General features: G+C 41.6%; 1 protein-coding gene across 3 annotated transcripts; it reads right to left on the reverse strand.

The window, feature by feature from the left end:
• Positions 1–1116: 1116 nt before the first annotated feature.
• APOO (apolipoprotein O) lies at positions 1117–25187 on the reverse strand. 3 transcript variants are annotated; one of them, XM_035116131.3, is made up of 9 exons: positions 25152–25187; positions 22134–22244; positions 21802–21921; positions 18753–18807; positions 14468–14563; positions 13907–13998; positions 6018–6125; positions 2733–2816; positions 1117–1501 (listed from the first exon to the last, which is right to left on the reverse strand). In XM_035116131.3, exons 1-8 carry the CDS (start codon positions 25158–25160, stop codon positions 2760–2762), a joined length of 648 nt encoding a protein of 215 aa, XP_034972022.3. In that variant the 5' UTR covers positions 25161–25187; the 3' UTR covers positions 1117–1501; positions 2733–2759. The 3 variants fall into 3 exon arrangements, with proteins under 3 accessions (XP_034972022.3, XP_034972023.3, XP_088524842.1); XM_035116132.3 differs by having other exon boundaries at positions 25098–25187; XM_088668716.1 differs by having other exon boundaries at positions 24475–25187.
• Positions 25188–25207: the final 20 nt, after the last annotated feature.

Genomic DNA, 25207 nt, shown 5'->3' on the forward strand with positions numbered 1-25207 from the left:
TCATAAAACTACATTTAAGCACATTTGTTATAGAAACAAGCTGAACTAATGAGGTACATGTACAGTAATTTGTTAGCAGTCAAGTGGCATGCAAACAGACACAAGAACCAGTGTCCCAATGTAAAAGAGAGAAGAGAGGGCTTTTAACAAGAAAAAAAAGCTGCATTAGGAGCAGCACCAGATTACTCGGTAGTCTGATAAGACTGAAGTCGATTGTGTCGTTTCTCTTTTTTTTCCAGGCCATGACATGAGTAATGTAGGTATTCACAGAGCCGGCATACAATTGCTCTTATTAATAGGACAGATACAACATTAATACAGGATTTCCCATGCCTCATAACCTCTTCCTGAATTGTAAAGGAAGCACAACACACTCATACAGGATACCGTACAATTTTTGAAAAATCCCATCAAATATTGAAATGTATTCCTATTCGGATGGTCCAATGTTCTTGGCATGAACGGAAATGCTCAATGCTGCCTTGTGCAGTTTCATTTACATGTTTGAAATGCATTTGCAAACTTCTTGCACGTGAAACTAAAAAATGGGCAGCCTGCCAGCATGCCACCATTCAGCCAGGCTGTTTTCACTTGGAAATGATGTGATGTGGCTGCAAGCAAGAAAAAGCTCATCTATTGTGTCCAGCCCTACACAAAATGTTTGCATTCTTTTGCTCTATAGTTCTCCTTACTGAGTGGCTGATCAGAAGTCACTAGCTATGCTATAGCTAGTTCTCACCAGCACAGCATTCTGACCCTTACTGAGCTGTGCATTCAGGCAAGGAAAAAACCCTAAAGAAAAACAAAGAGTTCTGTTCCCATCCATCTATAGAGGGAATCTCACAGACATTCCATTATGCACTTCCCACTGACCTCCGTCATCCAGAAAAGTTTGATTTGGAGGGGGAAGGGAAAGGCGCAGAGAAGAGACAAGGCCATTGTATTTCTGAGCCTTTTGTCAAGTTTGCTAGCCTACTGCTGGGCACAACTTTAATGCTCATATGTTATTTAGCTTCTCCACCACCACCCGTAACACAATTAAGCTTTGTTCTGACCAAGAATATAATTTATTCTGATTAATATATGGATGCTGATTAAATGACCAAACATAAGGGGGAAATCAGGCATTCATTTTAATTAAGCCTATAAATAGTAACAACAGACAGAGGAGTTCCGAGACTCAACTTGCAGGACAGTTACAAGCAATTATTTAGAATTAAGTCCCATTAAGTACAGTACTTCCTTGTAAGCAGGGCTCAGGGTTGCAGACATAGACTGAGGTCCTGACAAAATCTATGAGTAATCTTGCTGAACTCTGACCTAAAGTCCAAAGCTGGCAAATAACAGGACTGTGACCCTTTAGATCCAGATACGATGCTTTCAGACAGATTGTAAGTCGTGTTCTTGTTGAGACAAACCACAGACAAAATGTACTCATAGTCAACACAGAATCTGTTCTTTTTTTAGAAAACTGTTGATCTCCTGCAGGCTCTCAATCCACCTGTATTCAAAAGAAAGGTTATAATGTAAGTTTTTGCAGTCAGTCAAGAATTTTGCCTGTTTTTGGAAACAAAAACTATTCCAAGCAGCAGGAGTGTGTGTGGTGGTGGTTGTTTTTTTTGTTTTTTGTTTGTTTTTGGAGGGGGGGATTATCCAACAATAAGTTTAACAGAACTGCAAGTTCTCAAAACTTTTTAAAAAACTGTTACGTTCCCCAAAATGTTTAGTCAACACTGTTTGAGGTAGGATCCAAAAAGTAGCCCATAGTTTTCTTGCTGTTAGTGCATAGAAAACAACTCTATAGATAACATAATCTTTCACATTAGCCAGCAACTGTCCAATTTTCAAGTAATCTGATTTCCCTTCTAGAAAACTCTGAAATGATTATTATTTATCAAACTTATTAGTTGTTTTTCATTACAAAATCTCAATGCATTTACAACAAAAAATTAATAATACATTAAAGTCAGCATAAACTACAATACACTAAAATCTAAAACTGATTCATATTTTTGAAAAAAAAAAGGACTAAAACATCACGCCCACTGACAAAGGCCAGACATAATTAAAAACCAAAGGCCTACCACCTAAAGAAAAGTAATTTGACTGCCTGGAGAGAGTATACCATAAGTGGGGAGCCATTGCTGAGAAGTATTTTTCTCATGTCCACACTCTCCGCATCTCCCTTGGAGGGAACATATGGCAGAAGGGCTTCAAATTAATGTGCCAAGTGAGAAGTAATGGAGCTATTTTATTAGTTTTTCTTCCTCCTGCAAAGAGGGAACAGGAACCATAGCTATAGAGAGGTGCAAGCCAATACATTACTGGTACTTTCAGAAATGTATTTACTGTTTTATTCCAAACATGGATTTCAAAGCATGATTTTCTGCCACTCAGCTATGCACCTAAGCAGAGTTTGCAAACTGGTGCTCTAGAGATAAACCCCCAGCTTGCTTTATATTTTACAAAGTTCTAAGCCTTTGAAAACATATAATTGCTGTAGTTAAATATTATGCACATTACCATACCTTTGGAATGGTCAGGAGAGATAACACAAGTAATAAAAACAGCAAATAGCTTTAAAATTGCATCACTCAAGTGTTCTATTTGAGTAAATTATGTATTTGGAGCCAGAAGAATTTAAAAAAAAAACTTAACAACTAATCCAGCTTTACTTTTAGGGCTATTCTTATTTTTCTCATGGGAGCCATGGAATAGTTAGTGCATCTTACCTCTTCATTGAGAAGCCATAGACAATTCTATTTTATTGCTTTTTCTTCTTGTACTTTTGCTGTTTTGTCACTATCTGCATCACCCTTAAAAAGACACCACAGATTGAAGTTTTAATAATTTTTATCAAAACATATTGCCTCCACAAAATAAAGTATTTGATTATTAGATTCCATAGTCTTTGGGCATATACCATCTCTAAAGGATGATCTAATGTTAGTTTCTCCTCAGTATGTATTTTGGGGTCCTTTAGTAAAGCCTGGGCATAACTCTGGATCTGGGCATAACTCTGCCCAGGTACGGCAGAGGAGCTGATTTCTTAGTCCATCCTCTGGACAAAAGCGATCACACTTGCAAAATATCATTGAGTGAAAACAGATGCCTGGAGTACGAAGAGTCTGGCTTGTTCAATGTTTCTGTACCTAGGGCAAATTGCAATATTAAAGAGGGGGGGGGGGAGAATCTCTATGTTTCTAGGAAAGTTTAATTCTGATGGGTACATTTTCATTAGGCAATCCATGTTTGTTGTGGAGACTTTAACCTCATGCATAGTTGCCAAGTTTTCCCTTTTCTCGCGAGGAAGCCTATTCAGCATAAGGGAAAATCCCTTAAAAAAGGGATAACTTGGCAGCTATGACCTCATGAGAGAATCTCATCTTCTGAAAGCAAGTTGTTGTCTCCTCAGCTGGGACATTTTAGAAACACACTGTTGATACGGGGGGTGGAGGACCAGACACCCCATCAGCGTAATAACTCCTGCCTGTGTACATAAATTCTTCTTCCTGATAGACCCTGCACAGTTATATTCTGATTTGTGACTTAGAAGGGCACAGAATATCGTATGCCGGGGTGAGGTTACCAAAGGCCCGGGAGGCAAGTGTGGCCCTCCAGGCTTCTCTCTTGTCCTTGGGTCTCTCTCCAAGCCACCCCCCTCCCAGCCTTGTTTTGTACTCTCCACAAGGGTTTTTGCCTGGCCAGAATGATGTCTTGAATTCTGATATTGTCTTGCCTGCCTGGAAGGAGGATGGGGAGGGGTGTGTGAACCTGTGTTTGAACTAGACCATTTCACAAAGGCAAAGTTTACATTCATTGCTCTGTCCACTTTTGCTTCTGGTCCTGTCGACCACTGGCATGTGGCCCCTAGAGAGTTGCCAAGAAAGGACTGTGGCCCTTGCACTGAAAGTGGGTTCTCACTGTCATACGCTTAGATGTTAAACAAAAACACAAGTAAGAAGCCGTGGACTGGATAGCTTGAAACCTTTCATACGTTTGAATTACTTCAAAAAAATGCATGCCCTTTTAAAAGCCTGAATACCCCTGCCCTGCCCCCACTTCTTGTTACTTGGTAATACTGAGTTCTAGCCAACTTTTTTGATAGCAAAAAATTGGAAAGGAGAAGTGATACCCACCAAATTAGACTGACAGGTGAAGATGATAGAATATACAGAACTAGCCAAAATGACTAGAAGTATAAGAGATGATTCAAAACAGATTAAATAAAGAATGGAATGTCTTTAAAGAATATTTACAGATACATTGTAAAAATTTAAATGCTTTGACGAATCTAGACTGAACCTTGCAGGACAATATGGAATACGAATAAATTAAGTGATAATTAAAATTAAGAAGTGATAATACAAAGTGTGAAATCGAAAATGAAGCCAAGAAAACATAGTGGGATGATGGAAGTCCAAGGAATATGTGATGTTTTTTCTTGTTTGTTTGCCCTTTGTTATTGCATTGCATTGTTGTTTGTTTATTTTTGCAATGTTGAAGTACTGTTTCAATAAGGTATTTAAAATATTTTTTTAAGAGTTCTATCCAACTCTGTCAAACCCAGACTAAACCCACTGAAACAAATAGATTGAAGGCCGTCATCACTAACAAATCCATGGATTTCAAGGGGCCAACAGCGAGTCAGAAACCATCAACTGAAATTAACTTGTTGAAGTAGTTTAACCAAAAGGAACAAGAGAGGAATTAGGTTAGGGAAGGATATGATGCAATTAACAGCAGAAGCATATAAGAACTTGAAAAATGCCACTGACATCTCTGAAAGCTAGCTACAATTTTGACTGATGGGATGATGTAGAGGATTGTAGCCTGTTTCTGCAAAAAACTAGTGCATAAACATGCAAACCTGAAGAATGAGCAGCATACTATGTAGAAGATTCAAATGGCATATTACACGGCAGCTCCCATTAAACATAATTTAAGAGCATCAGTAGCATGCTGCTTGAATCCCAAACCTATAACAGCATAGCATTTCTAGTAAAGGTACCCCAGACTGTTAGGTCCAGTCGTGTCCGACTCTGGGATTGCAGCGCTCATCTCGCTCTAAAGGCCGAGGGAGCCGGCGTTTGTCCACAGACAGCTTCCAGGTCATGTGGCCAGCATGACTAAGCCGCTTCTGGTGAACCAGAGCAGCGCACAGAAACGCCGTTTACCTTCCTGCCGAAGCGGTACCTATTTATCTACTTGCACTTTGACGTGCTTTCAAACTGCTAGGTGGGCAGGAGCTGGGACCAAACAACGGGAGCTCACCACATTGTGGGGATTCAAACCGCCAAGCTTCTGGTCGGCGAGCCCTAGGCTCTGTGGTTTAGACCACAGCCCCACCTGAGTCCTGGCATTTCTAGTGTGCTGCATTTCCTAATTATGAGTACATGAAAGTAGGAGCAACCAGTGTTAGAAACTGAGATATGAAAGCTAGGAGCTAAATGGCACCTTAAATCTAGATCATGGGTGTAACAATGGAATGTCTAGGTGCACTTTTTATAACAAGAATACAAAGCTGAAAATGAATGAATTCCAGCTAAAATCTTATGTTCATTTTTCACATGGTCTAGTCTTCATCTGAAGACTGCAAAAACACAAAGCCATGCTTCCCTAGCCCGCCCCCCTAAGATTCTTAAAGAGGGTCTCTTCTCCAGTCTTCAGAGAGTAGCTGGAAGTGGGGAGGCAGAAAAAGGTCCTCCCTTCCTTCCACTCTGCAGTTTTAATCTGAAATCTTAGGCGCAGTACTGCACCCACAGCTCAGAAACTGCTTGCGCTAATGAAAATCCCTTTCGCAAAACACGCCTGGAACAATGGGAGTTTCGAACGCTGGGAACAACAGCATGGTACAGTACTTGAAATTATGGGACTAATTTGACTTATCCCTGCACAGCTCTGGTGCTCTAAAAGCATAAGCAGAATAGCATAGAAAAAAAGAACACAGCAGTTCAAAACAAAACTGCCAAGAACAGAGACGCACCTACAGCACAACAAACTCTCAAATGCCATACCTTGTCACTGGCTTTTGCAGATTTTTTCTTTTTGGGAGGATCTTTCCAGAGAAATTCTATATTTATGTAGGCTTGCAGACTCCAGTCATACATCTGAGAACCAGTTACCTTTCAGAAATCAGAGATTTCATAACAGTCACATTAACATCCACTTAAAACACTGTGCATTTTTATTTTTAAGTTTTTTTTTAAAAAAACTTTACAAGCATTATGAAGAAGTGCTAGTTGAATTACTTTTATCGTATCTAGCCATAGGCCATTACAACAAAATATTGACCCAGCCCAGTAACAGCAGGGAAGATCAATTGCTATCCATGCAGTACAGGCCTGGAGCCCTCTGAAGAAGGACAACATCATTTCTATGAGCTTAACCAAACTACTGTAGCAATGGAACAGATATTCACAATTACCAACATTTTAAAAAAGCTGTTCTTGCAAGAAAAATGTCAGTGCTAACGATATTGGCAGATTAAGTTGGTTTATGGAAGGAAATTTTCCAGGCCCCTGCTGCCCCCCATCCCAACACAGTAGCACCCCCACAAAGGAGGAGATTCAGGGGCCTTCTTGAGCAATGCAGTTAACTTCCCAAAATAACTAAAAGTAGCTAATGTAAGAAAACGCTCCTGTACCCTGCTCCTCACTGCAACCCCATCCCACACTGTCAAGGCAGTCTTTTTAGAGGTTTCTAAGGGATGTGGTGGTACATATGGTGGCAAACTTTACATTCATGAAGTTCCTTTATTCAATTTATTTTACTGGATCAAATCCAGTAAAAAGGTAAAGAAAAAGGATCCCTGGACAGTCAAGTCCAGTCAAAGGTGACTATGGGGTGCGGCACTCATCTCACTTTCAGGCCGAGGGAGCCGGCGTTTGTCCGCAGACAGCTTTCTGGGTCATGCGGCCAGCGCGACTAAACTGCTTCTGACACAATGGAACACTGTGACGGAAACCACACAAGCTGTATAAGAAAGCCAGCCTTACAAAATGCAGAGGTTGGCTAGAAAAATACTTAAAGAAGCATATGATGACTACTAGTTAGCCTTAAAGAAAGGTCAAAGATAAATCTAGAAAAAATCTGCTCAAAACTTCAGCTGCAAAAAATGATATGCAAGAACCCTCATTAATCATTAATTTAAGGCTAAGCCACCAGCTTGTAAACAACCTGTGCTGTGCTCCATCTGTACTCCATATCTTTGTACTTCAAAGCATATTACTTTCAGTACTCATTCCATATAGCATTGTTCTGTGCTTCAAACACATTAAATGTGGGACTTAATTGTTTCAAATACACCTGAGAGGGATGGGTTTACACCAGTGCCCCCGGGGCTACTCAATGGTACGCAGTACCGGCACCTCCTCTTTTTTTTGGTTAAAAAGTGTGAAACATACTGTAACAACTTCATGGTGAACACCAGCACCTATTTTTCTAGAGAAAAAACACTGGTTTACACAATTAGAGAGGGCATAAAAACAGCTGCTTCTTCAGCTTTACTTATGATAAGGAGGATAACTACCCCATTTTCAATGGATGAGAGTGAATATTTCACATGAACAAGCAACCACAAGAATTCACTCAACCAAGAGACAATTTTAAGAAAAATACATACCTAGGACTATTCTACGAGTTCTAAGGCTATCCTAAGGGGAATACCAGTGTGGAAACAAGGCTTTTGATCACTGATAATTCATACAGCAACACTGCAAAACCTTAAAACCTGCCTAGCTGACACAAAGACACCAAAATAAGTAGACTACCCTATGTTGTGTCATTCCGGCATTTTAGTCTGCATGTATTAGTAATGCAGGCTTTTATAAGAAATAAGCTGTGCTTGCCTTTAAAACAAAGTACAGTGGTACCTTGGTTTATGAACTTAATCTGTTCCAGAAGTCCGTTCTTAAACTGAGGCATGCTTTCCCTAATGAAGCCTCCCACCGCCGGTGCCTTTCCACCGTTCGGATTCAATCAATCAATCAATCAATATACTTTATTCGACCGATAGTCAGAACAAAAACATTTCACAATACAAAGATAAACATATAAAACTGAAGGCATCAGGAGGATACATAAAATATAAAAATATAAAACTGAAGACATCAGCGGGATACATAAAAATATAAAAATATAAAACTGAGGGCATCAGCGGGATACATAAATGGGGTATGACCGCACTACTAAACCTCCTACAGGTAACCCACATCAAGACATTCGATTATACGTTTCCGACACTTGAGCGCCAGGAAAAGGAATTTAGCCACTGAGAAGGTTATTTTCCCAGTGGGCTTGTTTAGCAAATATGCTGCCTGCCGTTCTCTTGGTCGGGAACTAAACTGAGATAAATACGGGTCTATAAGATATTGCCTTAAATCATTATAAAAGGGACAACTCAGTAGAATGTGTTCTGTGGATTCTACCTCACCCAAGGCACAATGGCACATTCTCTGACCGTATGGGACTCCCCCAAATCTTCCCCTCAAAACCGCCGAATCAAGGACATTCAGTCTAGCCGCAGTAAGTAGTCTGCGGTATTCCACGTAGTGGATATCCGCCAGGTAACGGGCTGGTGCAGACCGATACACCTGCTCCCCTAAAAACATCCCAGATTTCACGCGGGCTATGTCCTCCTGTCTGGCGATATCCCCCAATCTCTGAGCGATCATCGCTTTAGCGCGACTGAACGTCATGGACTCAATATAAAGGGAGGACAGACCGCACTTTTGCACTTCCTCTACCACTTCCCTTTCCCATGGAGATTTAAAATTATCCCTCAGAATCAGGGGGGCCAAACCCATCGGTCTGAAACATAGTTTGAGCCATAGCCATAATTTCGCTTTCAGGGCCACATACGTAAAGGCTTGGCAACCGGTCTCCAATCTCATGATCGCACCCGCAACAGAAGGGGGGGTCCTGAGAATGGCCCTGAGGAATTGTGATTGGATGGATTCCAATCTTACAAAGTCCCTACGCGTACCCAAGGCAATGCCCACCAAAAGTAGTGGGAGAACTTTCATTTTAAAGAGTCGCAGGGCAACATCCACTGTTTGTGCCTGTTTCTTGGAGTACAGGGATCTAATCAACAGAGCTGCTTTAGAAGCATTTGCGGCTATATATTCTCTGTGTGCCAAGAAGGACCTGTTTGATCGAACTATCGGACCCAGGTATTTGAAGCAACTAACCTGCTCTATGGGAATACCATTAATTGACCACAAATTAGGTTTTGGTCGAGCAGCAAAGACCATTATTTTGGTCTTGGCATAATTAAGATGGAGCTCGTGTTGGGTCACGTATTCATGAAGAGCTCGAAGCATCCTCCTTAACCCAATGGGGGAGGTAGCTAAAAGGGCGGCGTCATCCGCATACAGGAGGACATTCAAGGCTCTACCTGCTAATTTTGGCGGGTGGAAAGCAGCATTGGTCATATGGGCCACTAGTGAGTTAATATAGAAATTAAATAGGGCAGGGGCAAGCAAGCAGCCCTGTCTTACCCCTCTAGTGGTGGCAACCGGATTAGAGACTAGCCCCTTGCCATCTAGCCTAATTCTCAGGAAGGTATTTGTATGCAGATTCATAATCAGCAAAAGGAGGCGGCGGTCAATAGACGTCGCTGCCAGTTTTGTCCATAGCTGGTTCCTGGGGATTAGATCAAAGGCCTGCTTAAAGTCGATAAAGGCGACATGGAGGGCTTTTAGGCCTTTGCCAGCATATTTGTCGGCCAGATGGTTCAGGATTAGAATTTGGTCTGTTGTCGATCTTCCAGGGCGGAAACCCGCTTGTTCCTCTGCGATAATATTATTGCTCTCCATCCAGATCGTTAATTTATTGAGCAGAAACCTTGAGTAAAACTTCCCGATAACATTCAGCAAGCTGATTGGCCTAAAATTGGCTGGGTCAGTACGCGGCCCTTTCTTATGTATTAATACAATCAGTGCTGAGTTCCAGCTTGGGGGGAACTTCGCTGTTTTATTTATATGAGTATAAAGTGCTGCTAGGAGTGGGCACCACCAATCCTTATTAGCTTTGATAACATCAATGGATATAAGGTCATCTCCAGGTGCCTTGCCCGCCTTAAATTGGTCTATAAGTGTTTCCACTTCAGAGTAGGTAACTGGGTCCCACTCAGGCATGGGGGCCAAATCTGGTCTTTCTCCGCCAGCAGCATGGGCGAAAAAGCTCTCCCAGGTGTCAGCTGAAATTTGGGGTTCTATCCTTATCGACGGTCTGCCCAGATATTGGGAAATTTGATACCAAAAGGAGGAGGGATTTCTATTCTCTGCAGCTTTTAGAAGGTTGTTCCAGTTGTTTCTTTCTGCCGCAAGCTTCTTATCCTTTAATAGAGCTTTATATTTTCTCTTGAGGTTCATAAGGTGACTACTAGGCATGGGATCATTTGATGCCCTATATGCCAAGAATTCATTATACAGACGGCTCTTAAAGTGTCTACATTCCTCATCGAACCACTTTTTATGAGGGAAATGATTACTATTCATTACCGGAACCCGAGCCATAGATGGTTTTAGCAGATCTACTAGCTTATCATATATTGGCAGTGGCTCATCTGCCTGGATAAGGGAGTCCCTTGTCGCTTGAAGTTGGTCAGACCAAAGGAATTCATTTACCCGTTGAGCCATTTTGTCGGTCCATTTTGAGGCAATAGGCCTCATCAAAGGCACACAGGAATACGTGTCCAGATTTCCAGCCAGGGTCAGGGAAAGTTCTAAGGGGAAATGATCACTTTCCAGCCTTGTTACCACCTTAAAGTTAGTGATTTTGGGAATCAACTCTACTGATGTCCAGATAAAATCAATGGTAGAGGCTCGGGAACCTGACCAGAAAGTAAATTCAGCTGGGTAATCAGAACTAAGAGCTCCGTTTAACAGATGAAAATTAAGGGCCAACAAGGTTTGCCTGCATTTAAGGCCTGCATATGTGGCAACACTGTCTTTGAAGTTCCTGGGTAAAAGGTCTGTAGTTAGGATGGATAATGGAGGGTATTTCTTGTATTTAGTAAATAAGGATTTATCAGAGTAAGACAATCGGCCATTAAAATCTCCTGCGACCAGGAAGGTGGCTTCAGAGTATTTATCGAGGAGAGTTTCGAGTGTCGACTGAATTTCCTTCCATCTCTGGTCAACCAGATTTTTCTTATAAACTGGGTGCAGGTAGACATTGATTACCACAAACACTTCCTCTGCTGTCTGTAGCTTTACACCTAGCATGGATGACGATTGGATGTCGATTTGTTCCGCCTGGAGATTTAAGGCCAAGGAGACAAAGGTAGCCAGCCCACCTTGCGGCCTACCTGGTGATGACGGATTCTGTTTTGCACTCAGGTAGAAGCCCTTATACCCTGATAAAAAGAAGTCCTCACAAGCCCATGTCTCCTGCAGTAAAAGGATACGGTTGCTTTTTATGTAAGCAACAAAGGATGGGTCCATCAACTTAGGTTTAATACCAGCTACATTCCAGGATAAGAAAGTAAGTGACCTCCTGGTCACCCCTTTGGGTCATGCTGGCCCTTGCGGAATCTGCTCAGAGAAATCCACCCGGGAATGCCTGCTACAAGGGGGAGCAATAGGCTGGAAGAAGGAAGTAATTGTAGCTTGCTTGCCAGACAGTTTCCGAGCCTCACTTACTGCAGCAACAGCCAAAGACTGGGGCTTAATTATTGGTAACTGCAGGGGTAAGTCCTGATGCACAGGGGTATCACTTAGTGACAGATCCATGGCCTCTGCATCTAAGGTGGAGGGAGATGGACCTTTTAGGTCAACAGTTGCTGTAGGGAACATGCAATGTAAGGCAGGTGGAAGGCAACCTTTTCGGTTTGCCTCCAAAAGGGCGTTCAGCCGTGCCACAGCTTCCGAGTTTGACCAAAGGGCTGTCGAATCTCCCACTGGTTCCTGCACAGGCTTAGCATCCCCATGGAATGTACTGCCATATTGAAGATTGGGGGTTATTAAAGCAGGCTCCACTTGGGCTTCAGTAGGATGGTCTAAAATTGGGGGGGGGGGATTCATCTTATTTATATGGGCATGGTCTTCTGAGTTACGGAGCCAGAGCAACAACTCGTCCAATCTGTCCATTATCTCTGTTCGTTCAGATTTTGGCAGGTGGGAAAAGGATAGAAGTAATTCATGCTCTATGGAATTCTCCAAATGGGTAGCCTTCGTCAGTGGCGGAAGGGGGACATCAATCCAGCTGATTAGGTCTGCAACCAGGGGAGTTGGAGTCGTGGTAACTGGTAGGCCCTCAGACTTAACTGCTTTCTTTTTGAGCAAGCAGTTAGGTAAAAGAGGGTATATCTTGGTATTAGCAAAAACTCTTGTAGCAAAAATTCCAAAATTGATTAAATATCTTCTTATGGACATAATACGTGTAGGGAACCTTTTGGATTCAAATGAGAGCAGCACTCTCTGCATCTGAGGCCTGCTGCTAACATGATCAATATGGATCAAATCAATAGAGTAAGGATTTACCCCCAAAAGTCCAGCTAGATGCCTTCTTATCTCACTCTTGTAATACCAGTTAATCACCTGGCCTCTGAAGGGGCAAACTGTTAGGCAGATTTTGGTAGCTTGCAGCAACAGTTTATGGGAAGGTATAGAATGTTGTTCATCCTTATTTTGTTCATTTTCATGGTTGCAAGCAGCCTGAGGGGTTATGCGAGGTGTGTGAGGTAAAACAGGTGCTCTGGGCATTTGTGTAGTTCTAGTCTCTGGTAATGCCTCCTGAGGACTGTCTTTACCTTTTAGTGATACAAGAGAAATAATCTTCTCTAAGGATCCTCGGATGTCTCTTATATATTTAAAGATACAGTCCACCGTTTTTGCAACAAGGTCTAAAGTGGTCGAATGTTCAGATAATGCACCAGCGAGGCAGCTTTCTTGATCTTTAATACAGTCTTTCGAATGGATATCAGTGATTGTAGATCTTCTTAAATTGATGTTATTATTACTTGAAGGGTTAGCATCCAGGTTATCAAAAGGTTCTTTCAGGGTGACTTCCTCATCAGTCATCTCTGCTAGCGGGGCGAAAGTGTTTGAAACCGGAATATTAAAAGTATCCTTTGTCCTTTCAAAGGAAGGTTCACTAATTTTAGTTTGCTTGGCAAGAGGCAGGCACCCCAGTTCCTCTATGTCCTCTATATCTCTGGTACGTTTCCCAATTCCTCTCCTATTATCAGCAGTGCTGTGCGGTTGTTGAGTCATTTCTCTCTTCATGCAGCTGCCCCCAGGATTCCAGGTCAGTGGATATCTCCCAGATAACCTCGTAAATACTAAAATAACTAAAGTACTAGCTTAAAAAGTAAAATAAAAAACTAAAAACTAAAAAAGCCTAAAGGGTACCAAGACGATACCGAATTTAACAAATTTCTATAGTAATTAAAACAGTCTTTTAAAAAGATAGATCGGAGAGCTCACGCTGACTGGGTGCCGTTCGCCATCTTTTCGCTGCCGGAGAAGACAGCAATCCAGCTCGTTAAAACTGATTTACAACGCCGACTTCACAAGTATCAACAGTGTGAATTCCTGGCGTTATCAACAGAGCAACCTCAATCCGTCTTCGAGAAGTTTGAAGGGATATAAGGCCACTAATTAAACTTAAAAGAAGAGCTCTAATAAAACTTAAAAAGAGGAGCTCCGGCAAGCACGTCTTACCTCGACGCCATCTTGCAGCTCCCACCGTTCGGATTCCATTCTTAGACCAAGGTAAAGTTCTCAAACTGGGACACTATTTCTGGTTTTGCGGAGTTTGTAAACCGAATAGTTCTTAAACCAGACTGTTCTTAAATTGAGGTACCACTGTACATACAACAGCAAATTAGCATTTGCTATATGCAAGCCATATTTAATGCTATACAAATAGGAACTGTGTGATTTCCCACAGTACTAACCTTGGCAAGGATAATGGCTTGCTGCGGGTAGTAGAGAGCAGCACCAATCCCCATGAAGCTTGCTGGATACACCAACCTCTTTATTTTGGAACCTGCACCAAATGCACCAAAGAATATACATTACTTTTCATGTCTGTATAAAACAAAAGATGTGCTGAACAAGGTGATCCACACATTATAACACAATTTTTTTCAGCCAGCCTAAGCTATCCAAATGGCACATTATTTTGGTATAGATACCTGCCCTTTTGACAGAAAGTACATCTGGAGATGAGTGTTTAAGCAATGGGATCTGATTAGACATAATAGTTTAGTGGGTTAGAATTTGAAAACTGGAATCGCAAAGAACATAGATATACTGACTACTAAAGAACTCATGCCTGGCTTCCGAGCCTTTAGCAGATCCTGCTGCCCACATAATTCCAAATTCTTCTCTACAATTATGAGGATTCAACACATTAAAAAGATAGTTAAATCTCCATTGCACATCAATATTTATGTCAATGAAAGAGAAAATTATCACCTAGAAATTGAAGGGGGGAATTGTAAACTATCACATACCTCTAGCCAGAAACAAGCCAACAATACCAGCAAAACCTATGACACCAAGCCTTGGATAAAATCCTGGAGGTGGGGTTTTGAGAAGTTCGTAGCCTTCTAAAATAAAAATCAGACCACAGCATATTACATGCCATGTAGTATGTATATATTTTCAGAATTTCAATTAAATTTAAAAGTATTATTTGCACTTATTTTTCCAACTACAAATAATTGGTTACAACTACAAGCAACTTTTAATATCCACTTATATCCCACTTTTCCTCCAAGGAGCTCAGGACAGCATACATAGCTTCCCCACATTTTATTCTCAAAACAATTCTATGAGGAGGGTTAGTATGAGAGGCAATGTTGGGATTTGAACCTGGCTCTACCCAGGTTTTTGGCACCTGTCACACACCTTATCAAGCCAGATTTTAATTTGCAAAATGAATCTGAAAGTTCTGTGAATATACACTGTTACACTTACTAATATTTTTTAATTTAATCGATTCTAATTTGTATGAATAGGGGATGGGTGAATTTTTGGAAATGTGGCTGTGCGAGGTTGCCAAAGTGAGGGAAAACAAGATCCAGTTGCACACAGCTATAAACAGGACTTTGTTTTAAGAAAAACACCAGAATAAAGAAAAACAACATTCCTTGGGGGATGAAACTGCATGTTCCAGAACAACAGAGCCAATTTGCCTAGACCCTAAAGGCACTGTGATAAGGACAGAGATTATGGCCTTTGAGTCATGTAGTCAGAAAAGACCTTGAAACCCTGAAACCTAGAAGCATTCAGATGGGAATCTGAAAGATGCTGCAAGAATCTTGCAAGCTCAAAAAACATTCCAAGTTGATCTTGCAATCCAAAGAATATCTGCAATCAAGACTGTGTCACATAACCAAAAGATTGAGCTAAGAGTATAAGAATTAAAAGAAAATCCAGGAGGAGGAGAGTCGTGGAAGCCATTAATATTTTTCCTTTTTCCTTTTTTTTTCTTCTTTCCTTCCCCCCCCCCTTTTCATATTTTTGCTTTTTTTTTCCTTTTCCCTTGTTTTTCTTTTTTCCAGTACAGTGAAGAAATAGCTGGGGGATAAGCCAATCCCCAGAGATCCTCCGCCTTTGTCCTCTCAGTGGCAGGGGGGGGATGAGGGGGGAGGAAGGAGGGGGGAGGTCAAACCCAGCTTAAAATGGACCCCTTTGTTCCCCAATACCCATGGGTCTCCCCATTGGTGGCAGAGGTGGGCTTGTGGGTGGAGGGAAAATGAAGGGACAGAGTTTATGTTGTATACTTTGTATGTGTTTTCTTTTTCTAAAAATTAATAAAAATTATTTAAAAAAAAAAGAATTAAAAGAAAAGTTGTAAGAGTAGCCATTTGCCCAAAAGATCTCTGCAGAACCCCAGTGAGCACTATGGAGCTTCCACCTTGTCCTCTTTGTGCTACTAGAATGGACATCTAGTTGCAGAGCAAATGTGAATGTGCTGTTTGATTGAGAGTTCTTGAGTAAATGAAATTAATACTTTCAAAAATCAGAACCAATGCCTTAGTCTCTATGCACTCCTCCAATCCTGCTCTGCTATTGCAAAGTGAGACTAGAAGGCTAAGCAATGCACGGGGCAGGGATGGACTATGAGCATGCAGAAGACAGAAATATTTAAACAAGTAAAAAGATCAAAACTGGCAATAAGCTGGCAAAACAAAGATAAACATAAACAGCTAAAGAGGCACAGGTATGCATACAGCAAAGGGGGTTCTATTGTAGCCTTTCAGGAGCTACAATATTCTTTGCCGATTTTTGGTACAACAGACTAATCCAAGCACAATTCTCTCTTAATCACTAACAGTTACAGGGTTGTTGTTTTTTAATGACAGGACATCTTCAAATATCTAAAGGGCTGTCACATGGAAGATGGAGCAAGCTTGTTTTCTCCTGCTCTTGAGGCTAGGACCTGAACCAATGGATCAAGTCACAAGAAGGGAGATTCCCACTAAACATCAGGAAGAACTTTCTGACAGTAAGAGCCACTCAACTGTGGAATGCACCTGTTGAAAGGTAGTAGGCTCTCCTTAATTGCAGGTTCTTAAGCAGAGGTTGGATGGCCAACTGTCAGGGATGCTTTAGATGAGATTCCTGCATTGCAAGGGGTTGGACAAGATGACCTCAGGGTTCCTTCCAATTCTACAATGCTATGATTCAGAAATGTACAATTATTTACCATTTTTCGACCCTATCTGGTATCAAACAGGGTATTGCTGTATTGCTACAGCAATAAGGGACGATTCCTCAGGGTGTAGCTTATTTTTATGAGCAATCTTCTCCAGCATAAACCCTTTAAAAATACATATGCAGTAAGCATTCTGTTCTGTTATACAAAGCACAGGACTGCCTTTCTATCATCCATTATTAGTCAGCTGCAGCCCTGGAATTGACAATCATTTATGAACTAAGCCCTAAAACAGCGGGCCAGAGTAATTTGGGGAGAGTAAAGGGAGCTGCTACTTTTGAAGTTAGAGCAACGTATTAAGTGATAAATATTCTCTCTTTCATTTCTCTACATTTTAAAAAAGCAAACGTAACCTAAATGAAGTGTTTTTGAGAACTTGCCACAATTTTGGCTGGTCCTAATGAAAGTACCGGGATGCGGGTGGCGCTGTGGGTTAAACCACCGAGCCTAGGGCTTGCCGATCAGAAGGTCGGCGGTTCGAATCCCCGTGACGGGGTGAGCTCTCGTTGCTCGGTCCCAGCTCCTGCCAACCTAGCAGTTCAAAAATGCAAGTAGATAAATAGGTATCGCTCCATCGGGAAGGTAAACGGCGTTTCTGTGCGCTGCTCTGGTTCACCAGAAGTGGCTTTGTCATGCTGGCCACATGACCCGGAAGCTGTATGCTAGCTCCCTCGGCCAATAAAGCAAGATGAGTGCCGCAATCCCAGAGTCGTCCGCGACTGGACCTAATGGTCAGGGGTCCCTTTACCTTTAATGAAAGTACTGCCCAGCGGTGGATTTCATTATTCTTTCTATTTTTAAAATCATTTAAACAGTTTGAGAAAAAGCATAGGATTCTTTTAGCTTAAGAAGTTTTATTTTTTTAATGACATACATGGACAGGTAGTATATGATTATACTGTTTCCAGCAGGGGCAAAAGACACAGGGTGGGGAAGGTAGCAAGAAAATGGCATGGAGGGAAGGGTTAGAAACCATAGTTCCCATAGTTCATTTTTGTAAAAAGATCATTACAGACAACACCATGTTAAGGTCTAATTTGATCCTCGGTGGTGTTATCTAAATAAATATCCTTTTGTTTTGTATAACCTATTAACTATTAGCTTATGGTTCCAAGTCCAAAGTGCATTATGCCCCTGAAGAGATGCATTTTGAGATCTTTTGTTTTACATTTTCACTGAATCCTTGTTTGACCATTTCTTGTTTGACCATTATTTGAAACAGCATAAGGAAGACCTTTGTTTTGCTTTTAATAGGTCTCTTATCTGCTTATAACCACATTGTTCCGAGCCTAATACGCTCCAGTAAAACCAAATACATTGCAGCAAATAAATATGCAGCAATTAACTGGTGCCTCGCCTCACTGTACAGCCAAGATGGAGAAATACAGTGCACATCTAGAAAGTCGTGACAATAAAGAACAGAAACATTTCCTTGTTTAAACAGGAAATGCTGAAAAGATCGGAGTTCCTTTACAGAGAGAAAGAGAACCCAAGGCTGCATATCTTCTAATGCTTCAGTACAGGTATAGGAGCATCAAAACCTATTATTTCAACATAGGCTTAACACAGAATTCAGATATCTTGTTGCCCCCAAATACCTCCCATCTCCCAGCCTTTCCTTGTAGTGTATCAGACCCATCATTGCCATAATGTTCTTGGAGAGGAGAGAATTAAGCCCTGCAGTGACAAACTACAGTAAGCTGAGAAAAGTACATTCCTGCACAACTTAGGCAAAGATTTGAAAGTTGCAGTAAAAAAGGTGGAAGCCTTTTGTGTTAATTATAATCGGCATACTGACAACAAAACAACCACTGTAATGGGCTCAGTATGACTAGGCCCCCACAGGATCTCATTATGGGTAACCTTTGGTGTGATGTGCCTATAATAAATGAGACCTTTAAGTGGGCAGAAATAAGCAGCTTACATGGCTAGCTTCCCCCTGAGCAGAATGAGGCAGCTGCTTTAGCAATGTTCAATACAGCTGCAATCATACAGATTATGTAAAACTGTTTTTATAATCTTGCTACTACTTAACCACATCTGATTTAGTTGTAGGAACTATCAATGGATCTTACCTCTGCCATATTCAGCTGCTTTTTCTATTTTGGGCATGGCTTTGTCAGAAAAACCCTAGAGATGGGAACAACAGTGATAATTGCTACTGTTTTTCATCAAAGAAGATCACGAAGCCATTTGTAAGCACCTAGTGGCATCACAGGTATTCCAAAGCAATTAAAATGGTTTCTATATAGATTATATCTCCATATATCGTATTATACTGTGTTGTAGGATGCCCGGTAACACCAGGCTTGATTGATATAGAGCAGGGGTAGCCAACTCCTAAGAGACTGCATCTACTTACAGAATTTTGGGGTTCAGGTCAAATTTGTTGAGCTTTTTTTTAAAAAAAAAAGGAGGAGGAAAGGCCTGGTTGTTGGGGAAACATACAGCCTCACTGAGTAAACTCGGTCTTCCCTTCTGCAGATCGTGCAACAATGGAGGGCAGAGCGATGGGGCAAAGCCAGATTCTATTTTACCTACACTAAGGAAAGGGACCCAGTGATTGACCGCGATCTACCAAAACCTCCCGGGGATCTACCAGTAGATTCCAATCTACCTGTAGGACATCCTGGGTATAGATTGTATAACACACACAGGAAATAATTTAAGCTAGTGATTCCTCACTTCTAGGTGTCTCTAAATAGTCCTGTCATTTGTACTGTCTAACATTTGGGGCCTATGGCACATCTTCTGTCATACTAATCCAACCATGGCAACCTAGGGCCTTCTTAAGTGTTACAAAATAATCAGCATGTGTGTGATTTGGGTGGGGGAGCAGACAACTGCACTAGCTCTAGCCCCTTCCTCTATTGCTGTAACGTTACAACTCGTGGAAGCTCATGTCTCACTCTACTCATCAGACTGACCTCATGAGGAGGGGGAAGAGGAGCTCTCTTTGGGGAAGCATTTCCTGAATCCTGACTGAGGTAGCGTCCCTCACTTCTCACTTTTTCTGATATGGAAGGCAAGAGGAGACTTTAGGAAGCCAAAATGCTCAAATGTCCTGGCTGCTGCTTTCCCCCGACTTCTTAGCCAGGGTGGGAACAAATAATAATAATAATAATAATAATAATAATAATAATAATAATAATAATTTATTTATACCCCGCCCATCTGGCCAGGTTCCCCCAACCACTCTGGGCGGCTTCCAACAAAATATTAAAATACAGAAATCCATCAAACATTAAAAGCTTCCCTAAACAGGGCTGCCTTAAGATGCCTTCTAAATGTCTGGTAATTGTTGTTCTCTTTGACCTCTGGTGGGAGGGCATTCCACAGGGTGGGTGCCACTACCGAGAAGGCCCTCTGCCTGGTTCCCTGTAACTTGGCTTCTCATAGCGAGGGAACCACCAGAAGGCCCTCGGCGCTGGACCTCAGTGTCCGGATAGAATGATGGGGGTGAAAGAGATCAAATCCAGCACAAGCACTACACAGTGCACCTCCCAGCCAGTGGTGTAGGAGGACAAGGCTAGTCCCCTAAATGTTCCCCATTCGCCTCCTTCCCAAAGCCTGGGAAGCTTCTGCCCAGCTTAGGGTGGGAGGTGTGATGCTCATATGTCCAAGAGCCATCTTGGCTTTGAGAAGGAGGCAGGAGGGCTCCAGCACCCTATCAGAACCCTGGTGCCTCCTTCCCAGAGCCTGGGAAGCTTCTACTTAGCTTAGAGAAGAAGGCACGATGTTCATGCACGCAACATCAGGATGTCACAATGTCACACGTGTGATGTGCCGTCCCATCGCCCTTGCAAGCTGATGCCTCTGGCCCCAGCTGTTCCCCTATGACAATTTTCATAGAGAAATCCCAATGAAAGTCCTTGTTATTATATATTTTACATGGCTGTTTATTTGTATAGATTTTAAAATTTTATATGTGGATGTTTTATGATGGCTTATACTTGTAATGCCTAATAAAGGTTTGACAAAGAAGAAGAAAAAATTCACCAGATGCCACTGTTCTCTGTAATACTCACAACCAGGAAGCAACATGGAAGTGGTACCAAGAATGATGCCACAGCTGCAAATTAAACCAGAACAACCTGAACCACAAGCAGGATATTACTGGAACATGGCATGTGTCGGCTTAGTTTTTAAAGGCAGGTTAAAAAAACAGGGCTGTACACAGCCCCATCAGCCATGACCACAATCACCGGGTCCCAAATCAGGACACTCCATCCAGAACCACCTGCACCACCCTGGAACTGGCCCCAAAGTAGTTCAGGTGTAGGGCTTATGTTTATTTGGTTAAAAACAACAACACCAAAGCCTAATTAAACATACAGCCATGAGAGGCAGAGGAAGGAAGCAGAGAGCAGGGATGTCAATTTGGTGGTGCACTGCTTTATAATTGCCCCACAAAAGCTGCTAGCAAAGGGGCACCCTGCAGGAAGAAAACTCTGGCAGTGGGCTCCAACCTTTTCCCTGCCTCAGGCCTTGACCGAATCCGGCGCACAACCCTGTTTAAAAAAATCTACCAGCACCACCAAATCGCAGGTGGTCTTGGGGGGCCCTAAAACCAGAGGGGTGTATGGAAGCTTCGGTAACAAGACTGGGAGATTAAAATGTAAATGCACTGGCCATTAGCTTATCTGGACTGCAACCTGCTTGTGAAATTCTTATACTTGCATCTCCACAATCTGAAATAATTAACAGTTAAAGCTTAGTCTCATTATGAATTTAAACTCTATAAAGTTCCTATTAACTGTACCCCTCAGCTTACAACCCGAAAACTCCATTAAGAGAACTTCCTTCAACAAAGAACAAGCTGGGCATTTTCAAGCAGATTCGTTACAAGAGCTAAGTAACATTTGTTAACACTCAATTTGTGTCTGAAACCAGACAAAAACGAGGTCAGATAGCTTGTCAGGCAAATCTGTATTTAGAAAATGGTAGAATTACTTCAAGACAACATATCTTGGCAAAATGATGATATGGGGAAGTCTGTATCAACAGTTAGTATGCAGGAGAACTGGTTCTACTCATGGGAATTTCTGGAATGAGATCTTCACACTAGTATGAATTCATCAGTTGCCAGGACTCTCAATGACATGATATTACATAGTGCTATACCTGAAACCAGGCTGTGTATGGCTCCAAAGATTGCCGCACATAACTGATACCTTCCTCCAACTGTGTATGTGTATCTTCCACATACTTTGATTTTGGTGATGGACTAGTATAGAGTGAAAGCTGTGAACAGCAGAAAACACAAAGTTACTTCCTATTATCAAATTATTCCACAATAATAAACATTAAGTAGTACTGCATCACTTCAAGACATCAATGTGTACGAATAATAATTGAACCCCAGGAAGAGAAACCTTTGTAATTAGGAATGGTCACATTGAAACTGGGTGCTGGCTAACCAAAAACAATCGTTTACAAAGACAACAGACTCTTACCTCATCAACTTTCAGTAAGTTCTTTTTAGATGCATCTTTCTCAGGAGCAGCAGCATAAACTTGTACAGCAAGGAAGCTTAAGCTAGCAGGAGCAGCCATCAATTGCTTTACCTAAATATGATGAAAACATTTGTATTTTATGGGCTCAAGTGGAATTATATTGTACATCCCATACGCCTAATATACATGCAAATAAAAAAGTCAGGGTGCCTATCAGAAGTATATAGTTAGAGAACCCTGTCCACTGTTACCAATCTACATTTTTTCAGTATTTTTGTTTACATTTCTTGAGGATAGCATGTCAACAACATTTCTGTTTTCAGTTAAGCCTGAACTGGAGCACAGTGGAAGCAAATCAGTAATTTCTGATAAGCTTCCATGGAAATCTAGCTTGAAAAGCTGTGCTTTCAATTCCTGACACTCAGCTGCCATCAGAAATGAAACTGTCCATCATTTCTGTAATTGTTTATTGTTATAAATAATAATTACCAAATAAGAGAACATACTAACCTTCAGAGGTTAGGGAAATTAGCTTCTTTGGCAATGATCTGTAAATGCCAATACTGTACCAACAATGTTTGCTACAATAAATTTAGGAATGAGGCAAGATGAATAGAGCACACAAATTATATAAATGTCTGATGGCATAAGGACTACAGTGGTACCTCTGGTTAAGAACTTAATTCGTTCCGGAGGTCCGTTCTTAACCTGAAACTGTTCTTAACCTGAAGCACCACTTTAGCTAATGGGGCCTCCTGCTGCTGCCGCGCCGCAGGAGCACGATTTCTGTTCTCACCCTGAAGCAAAGTTCTTAACCTGAGGTACTATTTCTGGGTTAGCAGAGTTTGTAACCTAAAGCGTTTGTAACCTGAAACGTTTGTAACCCAAGGTACCACTGTACAATCTGTATCACTCTTCCAAGGATTTTAAGCCACCCATATTCAGAGCAATACAAATATAGAGCTGCTACATCGTCAGGCATCACTTAGAGAAAGAAAAGCAGTGTGTGCCCATCCTTGTTTGTCTAGACTAGAGCTATTCTTTCTACCACAATAAACTGGACGGGGTTGGGGGTGGGAGAGAGAGAACACTTGGGAGAGAGAAACTTTATGTGCATACTTGAGCTCCCACACGGCATTGCTGAATTTAAGTGAACATTTCAAATAGAAATCATACCATCAGTAACATGTTCTCTTAAAATAAACAGATGCCTAAAATAAAACAACACTTCATTCTTCATCAGGTTTTCTATGGTTGCCATCCAGTGCACTCTTATTTGGAATTAAGCACCACTGAAGTTGGAGAGGGGGATTTTTTCTGTAAACATGCATATGATTATAATGTAGAACACAAAACCCTGCAAATGCTTAATTTGCAGAAAGTTTAATTTATACTTTTAACTGTTAATTCGTAGAATATCTAGTGTGCATAGTGTTTATCACAAGGAAGTCACTTGATAACCTCTATTTTACAACCATATTCAAAACTACCATTGAATTATTTATTTTGTTAAACAAAATGTATTTACTTGATTGTACTGAAACCACAGCAGTTAAATTAGCAACGAAGATAGAATAAGAAAGTCTTCAAATCCAAGAGTTAAGAGCATATGCACTTTTCATCCACAAATTAATTGGTTAGGAATATGAATTACATAAAATACAGTTATGTGAAAAACCAGATCATGATTATTATTTTTTACAATTACACTGTTAATTACCTAACAAAACACCTTTCTATTTCACAAAGTTTGGTCCTATAGCTCCCCCTGGAGAAAGGCAGGATGTACAACCCTAGAAAACTAGCAACTACTGTACAGTGTACTGTATTTTCAAACTCCTGAACACAAACTGAAACATTTAAGAAAATACAAATCAACAGTCAATGCTCCTCGGATGAGGGATGAGTAGTTACTCCTATAACAGATCCGAAATAAGTTTCATTGTCCCTCTGTATCAGAAGCAAAACTTCACTCAGGTTTGCAGGCATTGTGAATTTTAATACATATTATATGGCAGACCCTCTTTCTTTTTCTTTTTAAAAAGTTATATTGTTTGCCCCTACAGTATTCCTTGCAAAAGCAAAGAGGCTTGTGGCACCTTAAAGACCAGCGGATTTATTATGGCATAATAAACATTTGTGCATCACATGTGATGGGCTCAGAAGTCCTAACTGAATTCCATGGGGTTCACTCCACACGAAGTAGTGTTAGGACTGCAACCTCCATCTTTGAAGGTGATTTAAGGATTCTCTGGTTGTGCTACGAACTAAGGCTGCATCCCTACAGCCACTTACCGGTACTTATCTGAGAGCACGTCTCACAGAATTCAATGGTATTTACCTCTGATTTGACGTGTGCAGGATTGCACTATAAACAGCCCCTCTACAACACAAGACTACTGTAGAATCCTAAACTCGCTTGGGAGTAAGCGCCATCAAAATGCATACGATTTAGTCGTTTTAAAAAGCCTGCTACGAACTCTGCTAGGAAATGAACTCTGACAGGGGGTTCACATCTAATTGCACCGACAGCACCAGATCGCATTCAGATTCTTTTCTAAATGGGAGGGAAGAGGTGATTTGAACCGCGTACTGTATTGGCCCAACATCGAGAGGGCTCCCTATGTATGCGGGCGGAGGATTCGGAATTAGAGGAGCAGTTCACTCTTCGGTCCTCCTCGCTCCCCCACCTCTACCCCGCGGAGCCCAAACGGCCACAAAAAAGACAAAACTGAAGAAGGCGGGGCTGCTAACACCAGCGCGTGCAAACCTCCGTCTACACCCTTTTTTAAAAACAGCCGCGATTGACCGGCGTTTCCATGGCAACCGCGCGGTAATACGAGCGCGGCGCCGACCGCAACGGCGCAAAGCCCCGCGCGCGCACAACACACGGTTCGAAAGTCGCGCGCGGCGAAACAGCATCAGAACCGGGGTGGGGGGCGGAGGAAGAGAAACAAAACAAACCACAGTGATATCGTTCAATTCCCTCCTCAAGAACTACCGGTGAAACTTTCTCACCTTGAACATGCCTGAGGACAGCGCCGCTGCTGGAGTGCGGCGCGACGGCAATGACG

Source organism: Zootoca vivipara, chromosome 4 (assembly GCF_965207765.1).
Source record: "Zootoca vivipara chromosome 4, rZooViv2.hap1.1, whole genome shotgun sequence".
Lineage (NCBI taxonomy): Eukaryota > Metazoa > Chordata > Lepidosauria > Squamata > Lacertidae > Zootoca > Zootoca vivipara.